Source organism: Zophobas morio, unplaced genomic scaffold, assembly GCF_036711695.1.
Source record: "Zophobas morio isolate AGI-343-1 ecotype UQ-CSIRO unplaced genomic scaffold, CSIRO_AGI_Zmor_V1 ptg000011l, whole genome shotgun sequence".
In the NCBI taxonomy this organism is placed as follows: Eukaryota; Metazoa; Arthropoda; class Insecta; order Coleoptera; family Tenebrionidae; genus Zophobas; species Zophobas morio.
Window position 1 is genome coordinate 16,494,570 of NW_026972116.1, and position 20,286 is coordinate 16,514,855.

At 43.5% G+C, this 20,286-nt stretch overlaps 1 protein-coding gene across 1 annotated transcript in view; it reads right to left on the reverse strand.

The window, feature by feature from the left end:
* LOC135127052 (lysine-specific demethylase 3A) overlaps window positions 1-20,286 on the reverse strand; it is a 290,069-nt gene that overhangs the window by 8,368 nt on the left and 261,415 nt on the right. Inside the window, exons 8-9 of the mRNA XM_064053353.1 lie at window positions 876-2,067; window positions 620-815 (exon numbers count right to left, since the gene is read on the reverse strand). Coding sequence (XP_063909423.1) covers window positions 620-815; window positions 876-2,067 — 1,388 coding nt within the window. The remainder of the gene's footprint in view (window positions 1-619; window positions 816-875; window positions 2,068-20,286) is intronic.

Here is a 20,286-nt window from a genome sequence, read left to right on the forward strand (position 1 = left end):
TTCTATTTGCATGGATTTTAAATTTGAAATTTAAAAAGGGACAGCGAAAATTTATGCAAAGTTTACAATAGGTGCTCTTATCAATTTGGCCCGGAGTTTAAGTGAGGGATTAAGGCACTCCAGGTACTGGTGTAAGGAAATATGACCTTTGACCGGAGTTGATCACCCAATATATCATCTTTGGTTAATACCAAATGCTTAAAATAGAGATATGTACCATAAAAATTCAATAAAGAAAACTGAAAGATCGCGACCCGTCTTTTTATTTATTCTTTCATCCTTCTCAAGTGTTTTGGTTTATCATTTCTTTAGATAGTTGGTTATATCAGAAACCAACACAATATAATATACACAAATTAGTTCAAATAATTAGAACGCAAACGTCTCTTTCGAAGACAGTTCATTAGAAAAGCACAGATTCTGTCATTTCCTCGTCCATATGTTGTTGCATGAATCGATCGATATACAGTGCTTTTACGACGAGCGCATATGTTAGACGCGATTACAGTGACATTCAAGTATGATGAAGACTTGAAACCCGAGGTGCGTTGACATCAATAAAAGTTACTATGGTATTTCTTGGTTTAACAAGAACGTCGCTATTAAATCGACCAAGTACCTTTTGCTGCGCTGCCCGCAACGATTTTTCAAAGTGATTATGGAGAGCTTGATCCTGCCTTTCCTTTTCAAGCTCGCGCTCCCGTTCTTGTTTTTCTCGGTCTCTCTCCATCTTTTCCCGTTCTTGTCTCTCTCGTTCCAAACGTTCCTTCTCTTTGTGTTTCTCTAACTCGCGGACTTCTTGATTCTGTCTCTCCCTGCAACAAAAAAATCCGTTATAGCGGGGCCGATCTGGCGCGAATGCGTAGAGTTCCCACCTGAGAAGCCGCTCCCTGTCCTGCATCCTGTCCTGCATCCTCTCCAGCATCTCCTCCGTGGGGTGCGCCCCCGGCTGCGTCAGCAAGTGCGCCGGCCCGACCGACAGCGGCTGGTACCTCTGCTGCTGCTTCCATATGATGTCGGTCAAATGGTGTGCGTGAGGGTAGAGCGCCGCCGGCGCCAGGTGGGGGTGGTGGGGCAGCGCATGGGGACTCATGAGCGTCGGCGGAGGCGCAACGGGCGGAAAAAGGGAGGCCGGGTGGGTGGCTGCTGCTGCGGAGGTGGGTGGTGGGCCCGATGCGGCCGGCGTGGATGGGTGCGACATGAGCAGCGACTGGTGCTGCACGCTGTGTATGTGGCGGACGTGCGGTTCCGACTCCAACAGCAAGTTGGGGTCCCTCCACACGCGCACCGGCTCGGTGGCGGCGACGGTCGCGTGGCCGCTGGCCGGGATGAAGAGCGGCGACCGGTTCGTCGGCTGGTTGTGGGAGTTATTCTGCGGCTCGTCGGACGAACTCAACGCACTCGAACGCGATCCGGAGCGTTCATCGCCGCTGCTAGAGCGCAGAGAGCTCACGCCCGAGTCGGACCGGTCATCTGGGAAGCGCAACGACGCGTTCGCGGCATCAGAGAGTTCCATCCTGCTGAAGGGCGAGGACGAGGACAGGGGTCCGTCATCGTCACCGCGACTAGAGCACTCGCGCCCCTCGGCTTTGGTTGTCCTCTGGGCCACTATCACACAGTCGTCCTCCTCACTGACTACGTCAGTTACCGCTCCAGACACCGGCATAGAATCGCGCACTTGCTCATCGTCGCGGACTTCCTCGACCGGCACTAGTTGCACGCTGCTGCCGTTGCTGGTGTCATCGAGAGTGCTGTCGTCGCACTCTGCGGACTTGGACTCGCCGACCTCTTCTTCGGACGACGATCGCCTGCAGATGGCGGAGAGTACGGCGGGTCGGGGCGAGACGGTCTGCAGGCAGTCCTCTACTCGGATCTCTACCTCCCGGAGCTTGCTGTTGGTCTTCTCCTCCAACACTTTCTTCTTGCTGCTGCCACGATTACACAGGTTCTTTTTCCGGTTTTGCTTATTCTCTAAATCTTCTTTTGTAGCACCAAAATTGTGACGGCCTTTCGCGGACGAACTTTCCGACTCGCTTGGTTTCCGTTTCCTTGTTTTACTTGCCGGGCCTGAAACAAAACAGACGAGTTACGATCGAACGGTCGGAGCCAAATATTCAACGTTTCACACTCATCACACAAATCGTGAGGCACTATAATTACTGGACTGACCCGCACCCTGACCTATCAGTTCTCTTTTCGCCTGCGTTTATACTTTATACACACTTTTAGGTGGAATTTAGTTCGGTTCAAATTTAAAAGAGAGCAACAACAAAAACGTTGATAGTAAAACTTCAAGCTATTGCATGGATACGTCGGTAAAATAGATACCATCCGCTTGGGTCGGGCCATTTGCGTTTACACCGTTATTTCCTCAGCTTAGTCCCTACAAGCTTTAGGTCAGTTCGCGCTTCCGAACTGGATTGTCTATCCTTGGTCCACTATTTCTGCGTTTACAACATGGGTACTAAACTTATTTAGGTGGAATTTGGTGTTTAAGTCGCGGACTAAACGCTCGCAGTAAACGTGGTCATTGACGCATAGTTTTAACATAAAATGGCTCAAACTGAACATAACTTCTTCATTACCAACAGAAATTAACGCAATTATGATAAATCTATTGTTACCCATTGAGTGTGCGGACAAAAATGTACACAGGCGACAAGTAACGTATCTTTCTCGCTCGCCAACAGTTTCCTAGCGATACTTTAAAGATCGACGGGTTATGAATATTTCAGGAAGAAAGCCATCTATAAATTAAGGTTCCCGAAAACGAAAATCGTGTTCGAGGGAACAATCACGCACGGCGATATCGTTTATAGTTGGTTTATTTTCAAAATGACATCGACCAGGAGGTAGCCCAGTATTATCCTTTCCATCGTAACCTGAGCGTGGAATTACGCGTCTGCACACAGCCGGAACCGATTAAAACATATTTAGCGGAACAGTCATGGTTTCACGTAAAACCGGAAGAAGATATTTTATAGCGATTAATTACATTTTTGGCACAACAAATTGTTGATCTACGTTAATGTTTACTTTTTTTAAATGGCACACGAACCACAAACACATTTACTCACGGCTAATAATAATAAGGTATTTACCTTGGTATTTATAAATCTGTATTTTGGACCAATTCGAACAGAGACTGAATAGAACTAACGAGGCACTTGCCCAACGTCGTGAATTCGAATTGAAAATGCTATTTTCAATTCGACCTAATGGAGGTCGGTTCCATTTTCGTCATGTGATGTATTATTTACGCATGGATAATTTCGTCCTGATATGAAAGTGACTAATGGAACATTATATATTCTGGATTATCATGCAAATTATTAAGAATGGACCTTGTCGATTGATTTGAGGTAATTAAGGCGACAAAATCCATGTACGGAACAATATTGAGGAACAATATAAAAAATGTATGCACCTTAAAATAAACAACGTAGGTTGGTTATATGGGTCGGTGTCACGTGTGGGCGCCGTTCACCAATCAAGTCACATTATGTCGAAAAAACGTCCAGGCCATTGTTAGCCGGCCGCGTGGGAAGCGGATCGTTACGGAGAAAAGTTTACATGGCTAGTGGGAATCTTTGATCATTATTACATAAACAACATTTCGCCAACTCCCACCACGAATATAGCCATCCGAAAATAATAAAAACAAAATCATGAACTTGTTAACCTTGACACGGAACTCGGCATAACGGAAGAAAGCTTTGTAATTTCGACGCGGAAGTGGGGCTAATTATTATTATCAACAAATGCGCTTGCCAAAACATTAGAACGGAGAAAGCCGGCACCACTTTCACTTTCATTGGAAATATCGACGTCCGCACCCGAAGCTTCGAGATGCGCCATAAACATTCCGAAAATGCACCGATATCCGGACGAAAGGAAGCAGAGCTTAGAAATCGATTTAACCGTAACGGTCCGATCAAACTACTTTCAAAACATTACACGGATCGTAAAAATTAGATTGGTTATTATAATAACGCCATGCCACCACTGCCTTTCATTACTACCGTTACACATTCGTGATTTGTGCCGCTGCGCAGACCGACAGATGTTGAGCGCCATGTAAATTAGCCCAATTATCCACACATCAATTGCAGCCATTAATCATCCATTCCGCACGAAAAAACTACATAAACTGGGGAAATTATCAGCGCAGTTATTGTGGTGACGGCACATAAAACGTTCGAGTTAGGGCATTTCAGACATAAAACTTTTCCATAAAACGATAGCGTCGATCCGCCATCCGCATGTCCCGTCAGAAATGATTTAGGAAGGCGCTTCGAAAGTCGCTGCTCGTAAAATCGAATTGGCAACTTGTAATCATTTTTATTACTTAATTATAACACTTCTTGCGGGAAATGTGCTCGACGTGCATATAAATCGGCTATTTAGGAAAAGCAACGGCACTTTTTTCTACAGATTACACACATGAAGAAATTTTATTAATCAGCTGCGGCCAGAGCGATATTCACGTCACAATTAAATTCTTTGGGTGACATGAACAAAGAAAACACGACGCTTTGACCAGTACCTGACAACTATTTACGTTTGAAAAAATTATTGATGTATTGTAATCGATAATCTCGAGCAATTAAAAAATAGTACTTTATCGTGAAACAAAGTATAAATAAACTGCTTGAATTTATGAATTTACGAACGTACAGATTCCGGTATGATTCCGCTTCATGACCACTGGAAACCGATCTAAAAATAACCATTACCGACCATTATTGTTACAATTAGTGCATGTAAATACGAGCGTTAACGTTTTCACTTTTCGCGACAGACATTACCAATTGGTTCAATTATGATTATTTATGACCTGTCTTGGCACAATTGACCCTTTTAATTGTAGATCTTTTCTCCGTAATCCGCCTATAACGGGTTCGTGGACACGAATTGCCAAATTGTATCATTGCGTTGACAAGCAAAGAAAACTTGAGGTCGTTTCCTCAAACCTCGGCTTTCGTGTCGGAAATAAATCGTGCCGATTACCGAGAACCGATAAGCGTCTACACAAAAAAGTAATTTATTCCATGTTATTAAAATTAAACAATAACAAACTACAATGAACCTGATACGCGGTATTTAGTAAACAAAGTGTCCATTACTGTAAACGTTATCTCGAACACTCCGAGACGCCGCCATTAAGCGTTAAAAAACGACTCGCCAATTTGGACGTAACGGAAGGGTGTGTCAGTTTTTTCAAATGCAAGAAATCGTCCGAACGTGACGCACCGAAACGTGACTCGAACGTAGGTCACGTCACGATTTGCAAGATCATCTCGCCGATATGACTCACGACATGAATAATCATTGATCGCCACGACGAACACATGCCACCAATTATGCCGATCAGAAACAAGTCGAAATTGCAGAACCTCGGCGTTAATTGTAGCGAGGCAGCGGTGGTGAATAATGGATGAGTCGAAAAGGCGAGTCCGACCGGTTCTTCACCCATATAACCGGTACTACTTGATCGGCTCGTTTAATTGCACCTTCCACCGATCCCGTCCGAGGGGTATTCCATTTTCACAGCGGCGGCCATTCAAAAAAATCGTTATTGAAGATGAGCAGGTAGTACCGTGAATGAATGGATGGAAGATTTCGTCGTTTCCTGCTTCGGCAGTCGTTGCGTAATCGTAATACATTCACTGAACTTTATCCTGAAAGTGGGTTCCGCTTCGAGCGATAATGGAAGACAAACAAAGAGTGAATAGCGCTGGCGAACGCACCTTTTTGCTTGCGAAGATGGCTCTAATGTCTTCCTGATTACTTATCGGATGCGCATTAGCGCGAAGAAACCATTTCGTATCGATAACACTCTCGAGCTCGGACTGGACTTTCTCCATTATGCCGCAATCAAAAGCGTTCTTTTCCGACGGATAACAATCCGGCGTCATGCGAACTTTGGCTTCGCGGAAAGGTCACGTTATTCGATCGTTTTTTTAATAGCGTATGCACACCACGCAATTAAATCGGCACGAACGGCGAAAATACGGAATTTTCCCATAGCGCAGCCGTCGAAATTACGTTTTGTGTGTAAACATTATGTAAATTATCGCTCGTTATCGTCGTCCGAACTGTGGCAATTAGACGAATACTTTCGCAGCGATGACGAAGCCAGAACAACTCTAATTAGAAATGATTGACGTAATTATGGTTGTTTGCGGTCGAACTGGAGTAAGACGGCGATTTCCGCCATACTTATCGATTTAAACAAAACAACGAAAGAATCTACAAGAGCATCGGCCGATGACACGCAGAACAATGGAGTGACCGTAACGAGATCCACAGATATGTAAGTAACCAGGTCACACATTAAACTTGCACAGAATAAGGAAAAAGGAGCTATTATGATGTGGTTATCTTGTCGGATTCGTTCCGCCACGACGACATACCAAGCGTAGAAAAGCACCACATTCTTCCCATCCCACACCATTGTTCTCGGATTCGTAATTCTTTACCGGAAAGAGGCAGAGTTACCAATTTTCCCACAGTTCAAGGTCGGCAGCGGTATTCGGTCTGCGTATGCTGTGCGTTCCAAGAACACTACATTGATTAATGCAAACCACGAAACAGATATACCATAACAATCGTAAGCGAGGAATGCGATCGACTGAAGGTGTTAAGGCCAGTTTCTTTACGCAACAACTCCGAGAAACACTCGGGTTATTGCTCATGCATTCTAGCTCCATCAGATTTCGGACAAAAAACCAGTCGAGAATTTCTAGGATTGCGAAACGCGGTCTTGTGGCTGCTGCAACTATGATTTCCTTGGGGAAGTCTGTCTACCGTACTACCGGGGAAGTACATGTGTTACAGAGTAGTACAACAATTACTCCATACACTACAACTTCGCCAAAATGTGTCGAAAGCTCATAAAACTGGCGCTTGGCTGCAGATTTGTTACGTCTAACTGTTCGTTTTAAGACCGAACTTCAAAACAGCAACTTTTCAAGACAGTCCCACCGGAACTAATCACATTTAATGCTGCTTTGCTACACCAGAGAGCTTTCTAAACTTTTAGAAAAAAGCTCGCGTTTCTTCAACAGGTTTAAAAAGTCTGGTTGTTTTTGTGTCCCTTGTTATTAGTAATTAGCTCTCGAGGTGCAGCTTTGACGAGAACAAGCAAGACGAGAGACTAGACATAGAGCACGCCAAGACTATACGTATTTACTACAATCACTAAGCAACTACGGAAATTAGGTCAGCTCGATTCCATTGTTTATAACGTCGTTCGTGAAGTCCTAAATCGAACGACCGTTTAGTTCAGGAATCTGAAATTACTTTTGTTTTTTACTCAAATTGGTTCACGCAGCAGGTGAGCCGTTGAACGTCGTTTAGTGGCCCGTATATAACTAGGGAACAGCGTTCACGCGTCTCGTGAATACGTAACAAGAAATCAATTCCTTTACCAAAGCGCCAATTACCACCATTTGGGTTTAATTAGTTGCTGCTACCGATTTTTCTCGGGGCGACTAAATTATGCCGTAAAAACGAATCCAGAACCGACTTTCTCCGTTACTAAATGCTAATTTACGCATAAATAATCAATGTTAAAACTCAACGAGTCAATTTACATTTATAATTAAGCAACGACACAGAGCGATCGTTCCGTTAATTAAAACTTCTTCCACATATTAATTCAAAACTCACGTTGATTTATATGTTAGAAGCGCAGCTTCTTCGCTCCATCCGCTTTTTTCCTTGTTTGTGCGTCTCAAAGTACTCAAACGACTCGATCGAGTGTCAAGGCTGGCGTCGTGTCGGGCCACGCAGAAAACGGCTGGATAATTGCGTTGTAAAAACCAATAAATTACTATTCCAATTTCCAATGTTTCCGCACGGAACACGTAGAGATTCACCGAGCGAGAGCAAATATAGCGACAGGAATACAATGAGGGTCGTATAGAATTTCAATTAACGACGGTGGAAGAATTTGCATAACGGGGGAATTCGCACAACGGCTCGAGTGAAACCGGTGGAATTTTTTATCGAAATCGTGTTTTGACGTGTTGTCAACATCGCGAACAAATCGAGGCATGAGACGAACAACTGCAGTCTGATTCAGCAACACACGGCGTCGCGGATGGCTGAGCGCGCTGGGGAGCGGGGGGAGGACCGATGCTGCAGTCACTGACCTCCATTGGCTGAGCCACATTGCGTGATACCGATGCGATTGTTAAATTCGACCAACCATCGAAAGAAGCCGGACGAAAACGTTTCGGAGCGGAGCTCATCAGTACCGATCGGGCTTTCCTGGCGTTTTTCGCTGCGCTACTTGATTGCGCTACATTACATTATTCACGCGATGTACTTTGTGCGACCTTCGTCTTGTTTGTTCGAGATAATGCCTGTGCGGTGCGTGGAAGAGCCGAAAGTCTTGTGAACGAACGTCCGACCTACAAATGACATTGGGCGAAACGTATATGCGCTAGGTAGGCGAGGAACAAAGCGAGAACGGCCAACCCTCACATTCTTGATGCGGGCACCCTGCCAGGTCAGAAATCTTCCAAGAATAAGCGCGTTCGATTGAGCCGCGGCTAAGAGTCGGTTCACACGCCACGCGACACTTTCCGATCGCCGCCAACAATGCAACGCACACCTCTGCATCAATCAAAGGAGAAATCGACGTACATAGGTGCAAGCTTGGCCTGGATCCGCACAACTGGGAAGCACTTTCACACGATCACATAGGAAATCGACACAACGATTGCGAAAATCTAACGGCACTCAACTGCTACTGTCGCGAGCCGGACACGTATCCACCACTTATCCAGAAAAGTAGTATACCTCACCACGACCAATGCTCACTTTCAAACCACTTACCAATTAAAAACACTTAAGGTACACTAGCGTACGCCCGAAACGCATTATCACAGGAAAAATTGTGTTTCGCGTTCGTGGACTCCGTCTGGTTCCAGCGGTGGCCTTGAAGTACAACGTAGACGCACGTCCTATCTCCACGCGCACTGATGGAGAACTGAAGCCGAAACGAAACCGAACTCCAACTCGTCGCCGACTTCGGCCGAACTCAATAGTCGCGACCACTAAAACCAGCAACAAGTGATATCCGTGGGGCTCCGGAGCGGCCAGGCGACTCGCCGCGAACCAGTTTTACTGCTTTTTAAAACGGCAATTTCGCAAACGCGGTCTGTGCGAACCCCCTTCGTTCCCACCCAAACAAACCCAGCCCGACCGACCCTTAATCGCCGAAAAACCGCCTCGGATTCCGCCGATCAGGAGATGAGGTAATTCCGCGTCCGTCTGCGTTGCTCCCTCCGAAAAGAAAGGGTACGCGCTCACTACAATCGATAATTAAGGAGGGGAAGGCCCCCCCGGTGGAGATAATAAATAGGTCGCAGTCTCCCCTGTCCGCGGCGAACAATAACGTGCAAAGGTCAACGTCCAGAATTGCCGGGAATCTGTTTTGAAACAATGGAACGGCACGTCGGTGTATATGGGGAAGAAGCGAGTCGGTTGACAGGTCTGGTTTGGGTTGGTTGTAGGGGGGCCGGGTGGTGCGTGTCTGTGCCACATTCCGACCCCGCGATTAATGAGGCGGCCGACTGGGTTCCAAGAAACATTTTGGAACTGGTCCAGTGAAAATACTTTCGTGCAGTTCTATTTGCAAGCGTGCGTATTTTTTCCGCTCATTAATCACGTGAAGGCGATTTTTCACGGTGCAACCGGACCACTTCGACTTTCCATTGTTTACGACGTAATCAATTAACATCAGTTATCTGGTCGTGAATTGATTGAGCAAAGTCGTCAGCACTTGACGGTGTACGTTGCCAAAGTAAATATTAGATCGTGACAGATATTTTATCTCGCGGAGATGGTGTTTCGACAACAAAGGGTTTATTGCATCGAGCACTGGCGTGAATAATCCAGAATTTATTGAGTCGTAAAATCCTCCAAGGTAATAAAAAACCATTAACAAAAAGTTTCATTACTTGGCAGACTCGTGTTGTTTCTCCTATTCTTTCCGTCGTCGTCTTTTATTTGGAATGGCAGGTGCAGTTCGACCGTAAAAGTCCGACAATGTAAACACCTACATTTTGACATACACAAAGCGTTACATAACCGCAACCTCATATTTGCATAGTGAATAACGAAATGGTTATCTCTAACAAAGAATTTTTTACGCGAGATCTTCGAGGGACGCATGGCCTTGACTCAATAACAAGATGCGGATGACGTCAAAGTAATGGTAGCGAACGATCAACAGTCATTTAGCGCCGATCCCAAGCAAAGAAAGAAACAGAAGAACACGTCCCAGAACCGTCTCGACCCGTCCGTGGAAGCGGCAAAAGATGTTTACATCACCGGTTTTTCGAAGCCACTTCCATATTTGTCTACGACCAAACGAGTTTCGTGTGACGAGGATGACAATTAGCGAGTTCCAACGAACTCGAAGCCTGGAGGCTCTCTCATTGAATATGTATATAAACGTATATATGATTAATTAGCGCGAATTTCCTTTCGACGTTGAGCAACTCGCATGTTGTATGTGCTTATGTGTAACTAACTGGGCAAACATCTGCGGGCGAATTGGCAAATGTATGCTCCTGCTGGCTCTTACTAGCTGCATCTGCGGCAATCAATATAATGACTGCGACCTCGGGGCCATACATGCGCCGCTTTCTGCTTGTTGCCGTGCATTATTTAACGCATAAAATGTCTCCCAGCAATCGCAAACATGCACGATTTCATAATCTCGAGATCTGCGACGACAGCTTGCACAACGAGCAAGGTCACCGACGACGAGAGAAAAATATGCACGACGTTGTCATCCGCACACTCTCATTCGAGGCTCGTAGGACGCATCGCTCTTTTCGGATCGACGCGCTCCAGAGCGCCTAATCCGCCGAAATGTTTACGTTCCAAATTTTCCACGAAAGAGCAAAAGCTCCCCGATTAGATAAGGAAACATGAGACACTTGTTTATTAACATCCATATTTAAAATTAATTACAAAAACATTGCAAAAGCCAAACAGATAAAAAACCGATAGCGCTCCGGCAATTTGGGCCAGCTCGCTCGGGGTGACCTTGGGAATCGATTATATCCTCGATTGTATCTCCTTTCGTCGTAATCGAATCGCTCGACCCCTATGTACACGCACGGAGATCACCAGGCGCCCTTTCATTCCCGTTTATCTGTTTGCGTTCGTAAAAAGGGACGGCGATAACGAACATCTGTACTCTGTTCTGTGTGTGTGTGCTGTGTATAAACGAACGAGTATATACTTGATATTTATTGGCGTGCAGCTGTCGCCGGTGCCACCCACCTTACGGCAAAAACTAGTCGTTTTTTATTTTTAACGAACGAGCCGAGTCGTTACAATGGCTGTTTGATTTCTTACGCGCGACCTTCGCGGAGAAATATTGTGCGCCCGAATTTATCAGACGTTTATTATTAAACGGAATGAGTTTGTTAACTGCAATTGCGACATTCGGGTCAGCTTACGAGAAAATTCATTGATTGGCAGATAACGAGCGGGTTTATCTCCGCAAGGTCAAACGGATTTGTGTTAAAAAATCACATCTATCAACACAACGACACAAAACGCACTGATAATAATAGAAACCGCTTACTTACCAAATGAGAGTAAATCAACCGAAAAAGAACGGTGGTCGGGTGCAACACTTCGAATACCGCTGCAATATCTAACCTCGACCGGTTACCACTTCCGTCGTTGAAAATTTGCCCGCCGGATTTATGATTCCGTGCGAGTTGCACGCTGACTAAAATATAAAGTGGCACCTTTGTTTTCATGCATCGTCTAACTAGATTTCGTAGAAGCAATTAGTGGCGCTTGGTGCTCGATGTCATAATCTCGTCGCTACCTGACCATCATCGACACAAATAATGCCAAATTCTTTGGCGCGAGCTTCAGCCACACTGTCTCGAACCGATTTAGCATACGTGCACGTTTCCAAAAATACCAAAGTTATAAAAAGAGCCACAGAACACATGATGAAACTCCTACTTTGTTTTGTTATTTTGTTTCACATTCAGACGGTAATTTAGTTCAACTTTCTCAAAACGCCCCCCGCGCAATTATCTAGAATTCCTCCATCTACTAACCAACCAGAATACTAAGCATACCGTAGATCCACTACTACGCGCCGAAGAGATAATAGGTCAGACAGTCAGAGTGGGCTCATGATGAGTCACTACCACACGTGTGGGACAGGTATAAAGCGACATAATGCCATAACTCAACCGTGAACATAATCTAATAAATCGCAAGACGACCTGGAGTGAACACACAAATGGAATTCGAGGGCGTGTTGCAATTCCGCCTGCAGTGGTAGCGAGAAGGACCCTTTGTATGCAAATCGCATTCGAAATGGCGCTTATCTGAACTTCCCTGTGCCGAATTCGGGGGAAATTGCCGGAACGCTGCCCCCCTTGCACAACGTACATAAATAAACCGAGCAAGTATGTGCAGTCGGGCACATTGCGTTATGGGCACGCGTTCGGGCATGAGCTGAATAAAGATGGGCAATTAATTTGGCGGAATACCAAATCTATGGGGGGAAAGCCGCTGGGAGGAATAAACTACCACTTATCGAGAGCTTTAATAGAAACACACTGGGAATAACTCAATCCTCCATTAAAACAGAGTCCAATTTTGGCTCAAAGCTGCACCATTATTAAATACAATTATTGCTGTAAGAGATCGATAGGAATGGAAGCAAACCTGGACTTCCGGTACCATTCACGCACACAATTGGCGAATCGCACTTCATTCGGCGTAAAATGCCAAGTTTACACTTTGTTATTTAAATAACAAAAACGTGTAGCGAATGTTTGTGGTTATTTTAGTGCACGACGTCTACTGTCTAAGGCGTAAAAATATATAGATATTGTTGTAATGTCTGTAGCGTTAGCATATCTCCGAAGGTCGCAATGTGAGTGAATAAAAGGCGAAACTTCGCATTAGGTCAAGTGAATTGCAGAATAAACAAAATCGGAATAATAATCCCGAGAGATATTATAATCATACCAATTAGGCATGTATATGCCAGAGTTTTCATAAAACCAGTTAATTAACAATTTTGTTGAAAAGTTATTCGGCGCTCCCCTACCCCATCTTCACCGCAATGTTTTTGTAATAAACTGCTATCTCTTCATATCATAAACCAACACAAACTGAAGTGGGTCTGAACAAATCCGCCTTTGTATTTACACAATTATTACGTATTGCACAAGCAAACAAACATTGTGGCAGATAACTTTCGTGAAAATTTAACTTTGTTGTCGTCATTTAATAGTCCCCAAGATTACCGCCGTGACGTGGATGGAAGCACAGTAATCCATTATTAATCCGCGCCATCGATCGCTTGTATATTTATAAACGAGGCGCTGATTTATTGAGCAGCACTTTTAGGGCTTTTCCACTGCTTTTTCATATTTCATGCCATCGTTAATTGGATTCCTTCCACCCACGTTCTTCCAGCAGAGACAACCATAAATTTCCACCCGGCGAAGAATGCCGGGCCTTTTATTAACCGAAATCTTATCCGATCTGCATCCGGCAACAATCCAACTTCCTCATGTAAATTCTAACGGAATTTCAACGTGTGGAATTGGGTGTTGTAAACAGTGCACGCTTGAGAGCTCGTCTGCTCATACAATGTCCTCTTGCATGTATCTAATATAATAGAAGACGTTGTTTCTGTGCGATGACAAAGGCGCGGCGGCGATTCGCCCGCCCCCGCTGCTGGATGCGTGTCCCACGATAGAGCTCGTGACTGCAATGCAAATGACAGTATTCGCACACACAATGAAAACTAATCCTTTCCTGCGCATCCTTTATATGAATCAATGCAAGTCGTGGAGTTGACGAGGCGTGGAACTGTATCTATTTAGGCTTGAACTTGGCGGCGTGTTAACTGCCTGCCGAACTTCAAATTAGTTTAGTGGAGTAATTTTACGCTAGTTGGTATTCTTCTAAGTCTGACCAAACGAGGAACGACGTCTCCCTACACCCTCAGTCCTTTATCAGTCAACTTCTGCCGACTCTTTCTCGGTATTTCGACATTTAAAATTGACGGTGTTTCAGACCGTGATAATTTGGTAATTGAGGATAATCTACTTCGGATGGAAGTCGGTGGGAGACGTCGGTTCTCGTTCGGTCAAAATCGATTTTAAAGACCGATTCCAAGAGAGTGTTTTCCGACGATTATTTTACTTCCTTTTTATTGCTTCCTCTTAATTTACGGAATCCTGGGGTAAATAAAGATAGTACAGTTGCATCTGTGTTCAGAAGTTAACCGTTTCTACTATATAGATACTGTAATCAAAACACTTGAGCAACGAACCCCGCTTCTGTTGGTTAGAGAGTACGTCTAGTGCTGTGGAGTTTGCACCTGATCGTAAGAGCTAAAAATAAAACCCAGGGCGGATGCAAAACGTCAATACGGGCACTCTCTATCAATGACAGATGCTGCTTACGACCTTGAACAAAGTACTATGGCGAGCTTCCAATTCTCAAATAAATTTATAGCAAACAAAGACAGTGAAAAAGTTATTGGTTTAATTAATCAGTTTGACTTGATTCGGAACTATACAAAAAAAACATCACACTTTGGAAACAAAAAGTGAAAATCGGAATTAGAACTTACATTGCGTTTCGACGGAGTCCAAAAATCTACGAAATCCTAAATAACTGTTGCCCAAAAGATAAACAAGGACGGGCCAACGTCAACACAGAAAATTATTTGACGACATTTTCATGAATGTAGATGACGTAAGTTCTGGCACAGTCACAAGATTTTCCAGACACACCAAAATGCCTTTCAGAAAGTAAAACGCGCATGGACTGATGGAAATTAAGATGATCCAACCAACTAGTGAAAGTGAGTTAAATAAAAATAAAAGTACAGGTTAGACGAAAGTAATTAATTTAAAAATCCACTGGTGCTCACTTTATAGAATGCACATTACCTGGTGGTAAAAAATGAGCACATTTGATAACTAAATTATTTAAGATTTGCTTCATGGCAAATCCATTACATCCAACATGCTCTTATCTGGTACATCCGTATTTTAAAGAAAAGCTAACAAGGTTGAAAAATAGCTACGATTCGTTGACTACCGACTTCATTACGGAGACACTAAGAACGGTGTTCCGCTAACTCAAGCTCTTACGTGGTTGCTCTGGACGCAAAAGTGACGCGTTACGCAACTGAAAGTTAATGCATTAGTTCCACTGAACTTTAGCAGTAAATCTCAATCTTTTCTAAACACTTGGACTTTCGCAGCTCGAATCAATCATTTTAATGTTAGAAGCAGCCTTCATTCGTGCTATATCAATACCCTTGTTTACAAGAATGGACCAATTTTGGGATAAACTACCCCGGATTCAAGGTTTTTTGAAAAGGCTTGAAAAATGAATCAAAGTCTAATATTTGAGTTGCCGAGTTCCTTATTTTCCGGAAACACTAACTAGCATTGGATAATTCTGGTATGGCACCCTGCCGTTTAGAAAAGGAGTCTTATAAACAAACTAGTGCTTATGACACAGTCCAGAACTTTCGCTTGGCAAATAATACCCTCGAATAATAGCCCCCCAATTGTGGCCAATTTACGACGGAATGTGGAACGGGAAGCGTCAATTTGTTCCATCTGAACCGGTCTTAAGATGGTATTTAATGTCGATATAAATTAGCGGATCTAAAAGAGCCATTTTGCAGGTTTAGGCCGGCGTTTGGTTGTTTCTACCGTCGGCAAAACCCCATGGAATGAATGACCGAGATTCGTCCATAAAAAAAGTATAAATACGCCGTATACCGGGAAAAGTACACAAACCGTCTCATTTGGCTATTTATTTACCAGCCGTGGCCATTAGCTCTGTGAATGAACCCTCCGGTTATTTTTGGCAAACTTTTGTTTATCAGCGTGTATCAGTGCAACACAAATATTTACGCTCGTTAAAAAATGAAGAGCCAATTTAATTTCCCTCCTCCCGTCCGACCTAGTTCAATTTAGTCCACAACAAATGCAACTTTTTCCGCTCGGTTCCACTTGTCCTGGTGCCAAATACCATTCCGATCCGCTCTTCCAGTTGGCCGCTGATGAAAATTCGCCTTCGCCAGTCTGCGCCGTTAAATAATAAAATAATTGAACTCTGGTTTTATTTCCCGTGAGGAACGAAGTTTGCGTGGTATGCGGCAGATGTTGGAGGCCTTTCATCGCTCACCGTCCACATGCATGCAAGCAGTAAATAGCCGTCCTGCGCGCTAAAAAAGCGATGCATACCGGTGAAAGGTGAACAGAACTGCAGGTAAATCGAGACCAACGATTCCCGAGCCGTTGAACGCAGTCGGATAAGTGGTGCACCGTTATCTGCTCCGACTGCAGGCGTACCATAATTGATGCTCCTGCGGACGGCGCGCAACAGCAGGAACTTTCACATCGGGGATTGATTTTGTGTGATGGCTAACGACGTGATTTTGATCTATGACCTCGAAGTAGCCAGGTATTCGCGATGCAGCGGACACGCCCAGGAGTGTTGGCGGCAGAGGCGAGGCGGTCGCCCGGGTTACTGACACAGCTTTGTTTGTGACTGCTCGTAAGTGTAGTTCGCCTTTAATGTGCGCCATATTCCTGCTGATCCTGCGTCATCGAAAACGTTCGCAGGCTCTGGAACGACGCCAAACGCCGCCTCGTATAAATAGATTAAATAAATAGCCGTTGACAGCGACGCACCGGGTAACATGAGCGTCTCAACAAACAGCTTTCACGCAAATACGCCGGCTGGGGCTTTATTAAACCTGCTATTTTTCACCGCGATCCGTTTTTGTCAAACTCGATTCGACGATGCAACGATTCCACATTCATACGTCAAGGACGATAAATCACATTCACGGGACCTACGTTCGGTGATTTCTCCAAGAACCGCGATTCCAAAAATTTCAATTGGAGAAATTGCACATTTCAAGGTTTTACTAGCTTAGTTCATCGTCACGATAATCCAACCATAACAACTTTGAAAATTAAGTTTATTCAAAAAGAAATAAACATCGTCGGCTGGTTGTGGAGTGAGTCAAGAAGCGGTGAAATAACTCCACAAAACAATGCGCAATTGGTGTTGTTAATACCTACATCAGATCCAATACAACACTGCGGTGTTATACATTAAACTTTAATCAAATATCAAGCTATAAAAAACACAATCCAACTTTGTAGAAGTTACTAGTGAAGGGGACATCTTGCAATTCAAAGTTACGTTAAAACTTACTTAATTTATTCTATTATAACTATGTACTTTATGCAATAACCATCCCTCGAGCTTCTACATTTTATTTAAAATCACAATTTAGAAGTAATTTTATCCGAAAGTTACAAGATTAAATTCAAAGTTTTACATGGATAATTTTGCAGTGTAACGAGATTAATTCATTGTTTTTTATTTTTCATTCGTTTGACAAGAGTAATTTAAAGCAAAATTAAGGTCGAGTGTAATTTGTATCACGAGAATAGAGGACAAGGCGATCAATAAGTTGAGGTTTTTTTATTTTAAGTTATAAATTTAATGTTGTGATGTCACTTGTTACTAATTTTATATATAATACCGGGTGACTATTTAAAATCTTATGATGGCCTACCTGATTGTCAAAGTGACATTTATGACCATCGTCTCAACCAATCAACACGTTTGTTAGGCGTACTCATGTCAAAATTGACACCTGTGAACTGAGGTACAAGCATTAATAACCACTAATGTATCACTAAAACCTACTAGTTACCACAATTGCTGAAACGACACGTGATATTTGGAGGAGGAGAGCGCCATTTTGCAGCCGAAACGAAATCGTATTTCATGAGGAAGGATATTTTATTACACAGATGGTGCTATAAAATTTAGAGCGGATTAATTCCTAGGGCGTACTTTCACCATACATTCTATTTGAATTACATAGCACATACATAAGGAACACAGGGTGTTTCATCTTTCATTTAACAAACGAACGATATATGATAAAAGCGTCGTCAATAAATTGTACTATTTAGTAATATTTACCAACCCTACTCTGCCGTTGTCTAACTTCCCTACGTACTACACGTCTACTTCCTGACTCATTTAGTTTGACGTTTGTTTTTATTTGCATGGATTTTAAAATTGGAATTTAAAAAAGGTCAGATAAAATTTATGCAAAGTTCACAATAGGTGCTCTGATTAGTTTGAACCAGAGTTAAGGCGAGGGATTAAGGCACTCCAGGTATCGGTGTACCGTGATATAACCTTGGAACGGAGTCAACCAAATGTTCCCCCACAACAGACAATTTTTTATCAACATATACTAATCATGTTGTGTGGGCTCTGTTCTGATTTTTAGTGTTTGTAAACAGAAAACAGAATATTACACGATTACACATTACAGCATTACTGATTAGGTTAGGTTTCGAGTAACACTATCTTGTGAGAACACATATTTGAAATTAAATAAAGCTTTGTGGGAAATGCTGAAAACATTTAAAGGCAACAATTTTGACTTTTACGTTTCATTATTTACCAAGTAATCCATACATGTTGAATAGATAACTGTCACTAAGCGCGAAGTTGATTAGGCTGTGTATATACCGACGACTCACCTTTGTTGTTGGTTGTTACAAAAAAATAAACTGTATTGTTCTGTGTCTTGGTACCTCCCAAACCAACGGCTTGATGATGTATATTTTAATATTTATTTAATTGGAGTGTATCTCTAATGAAACTTCCAACATTGCATTTTAAATTGTTACTACTTTGGTTTCTTTGCTTTGTGGAGAAAGTCACAATTATTATTAATTACAGAAGACGCAGGAAATTGGTCTAAAATTACTGCTTTGATTCTGTGTTGTGAAGATACTTATTTAAGAAAAATATAATCCACTTCCACACTTGTGTATGAGATGGATGACTATGACAGATCAATTCTAAATTAAAGAAAAGATTTCATATAGCACCAAAGTTCCAAAACGACTTCTTGTTGCTTTATCCTGTGTATTGACACGCAAATGTCCTTGTACATAATCCTTGTGTTTAACTTCGACTTCAGCACGCTCGATTTATTGATCAATTTACACTAAGCTTGAAAGAAAGTTGTTCTTGACTAATGGGCTAAATGGTAATCTGTGGGAAAGTGCTATTGTTAAACTCTAACTTACCCCCAGGGATGTCTATACCTGGCCTATTCTGTACAAAGGGTTTTTTCTTACAAACGAAGAAAGACACCCTGCAGATTAAGCCGTAACTTAACAATACGATTTTCACACCTCTTACTACTTGGTCAGAAAATTCCAAAGTGCCTATTGCAAGCTCCGAATAAACCGGGCGTGGTTCACCATTACAACCTAAAATGTTTTGAAACACACCTGATCCATAGAACCTTTGTTCTTTTCAAGTTCACTATTGGGCAGACCCTACTTTACATACACATTAGCCACTTATCACTTGGTAAACACGACACCTTTGTATTTTTGTTAAAGTAACCACAGCTTAAAAATGGATTTTTCAGTTGTTCCAGAATTTCAAAGGTGTTTGTTCGTTTTGAAAAAAATACTACAATTTGTAAGGCAACCAACGCCTTTTTTTCGTACTTACACCATATCAACGTAATATCTGTACACAACTCGACTCACGATTGCCCAAAACCGCCGCGTTAATTAACCCCCACTAAACACAGTTAATACACATTCCTTTCCGGCAATCACATTTCCGCCACCTCATTCACCACAACTCCACTCCTTCAACTTACTCGAACGCGCCACCCCCGACAGCCCTAAAGCAAAAATCGGCTCGGTCCAGTCTCGCCGCAAACACAAAACGCCCTTTCCCAATTTTGCCACGTCAGCACCTGATTTACGGAACCGTCCCTCACCGTACAGTCTAATTCGTGCGTCGCGCCCGGGGACGGCGGAATTCCCAGCTTCGCCCGGCGCGCAATTATGCAATTACTGGCGTTTGGGCAACATAAACATCCGACCGAATTGGCGGCGATCCGGGCGAACGCGGAGCGCCGTTGCCTGGCAACGCGAGGGGGCGGCGTTGTTCGGGGTGGAAGGAGCGCGTGGATGTGTGGGCCGCCGTTATATATATACGTATGACATTGACAGTTCCCATGGCAACCACCCCGCCGAAGCAGGACGCCGCGTAGATTGTTTGTGCGGCACAGACGTTGCAGCCCCCGCCGCCGTCGCCGCCGCCACCTCCGCCGCCCTTTGATGTCGTCGTCGCCGTTAATGTCGGAAATTTCAAAGCGGCATTCCG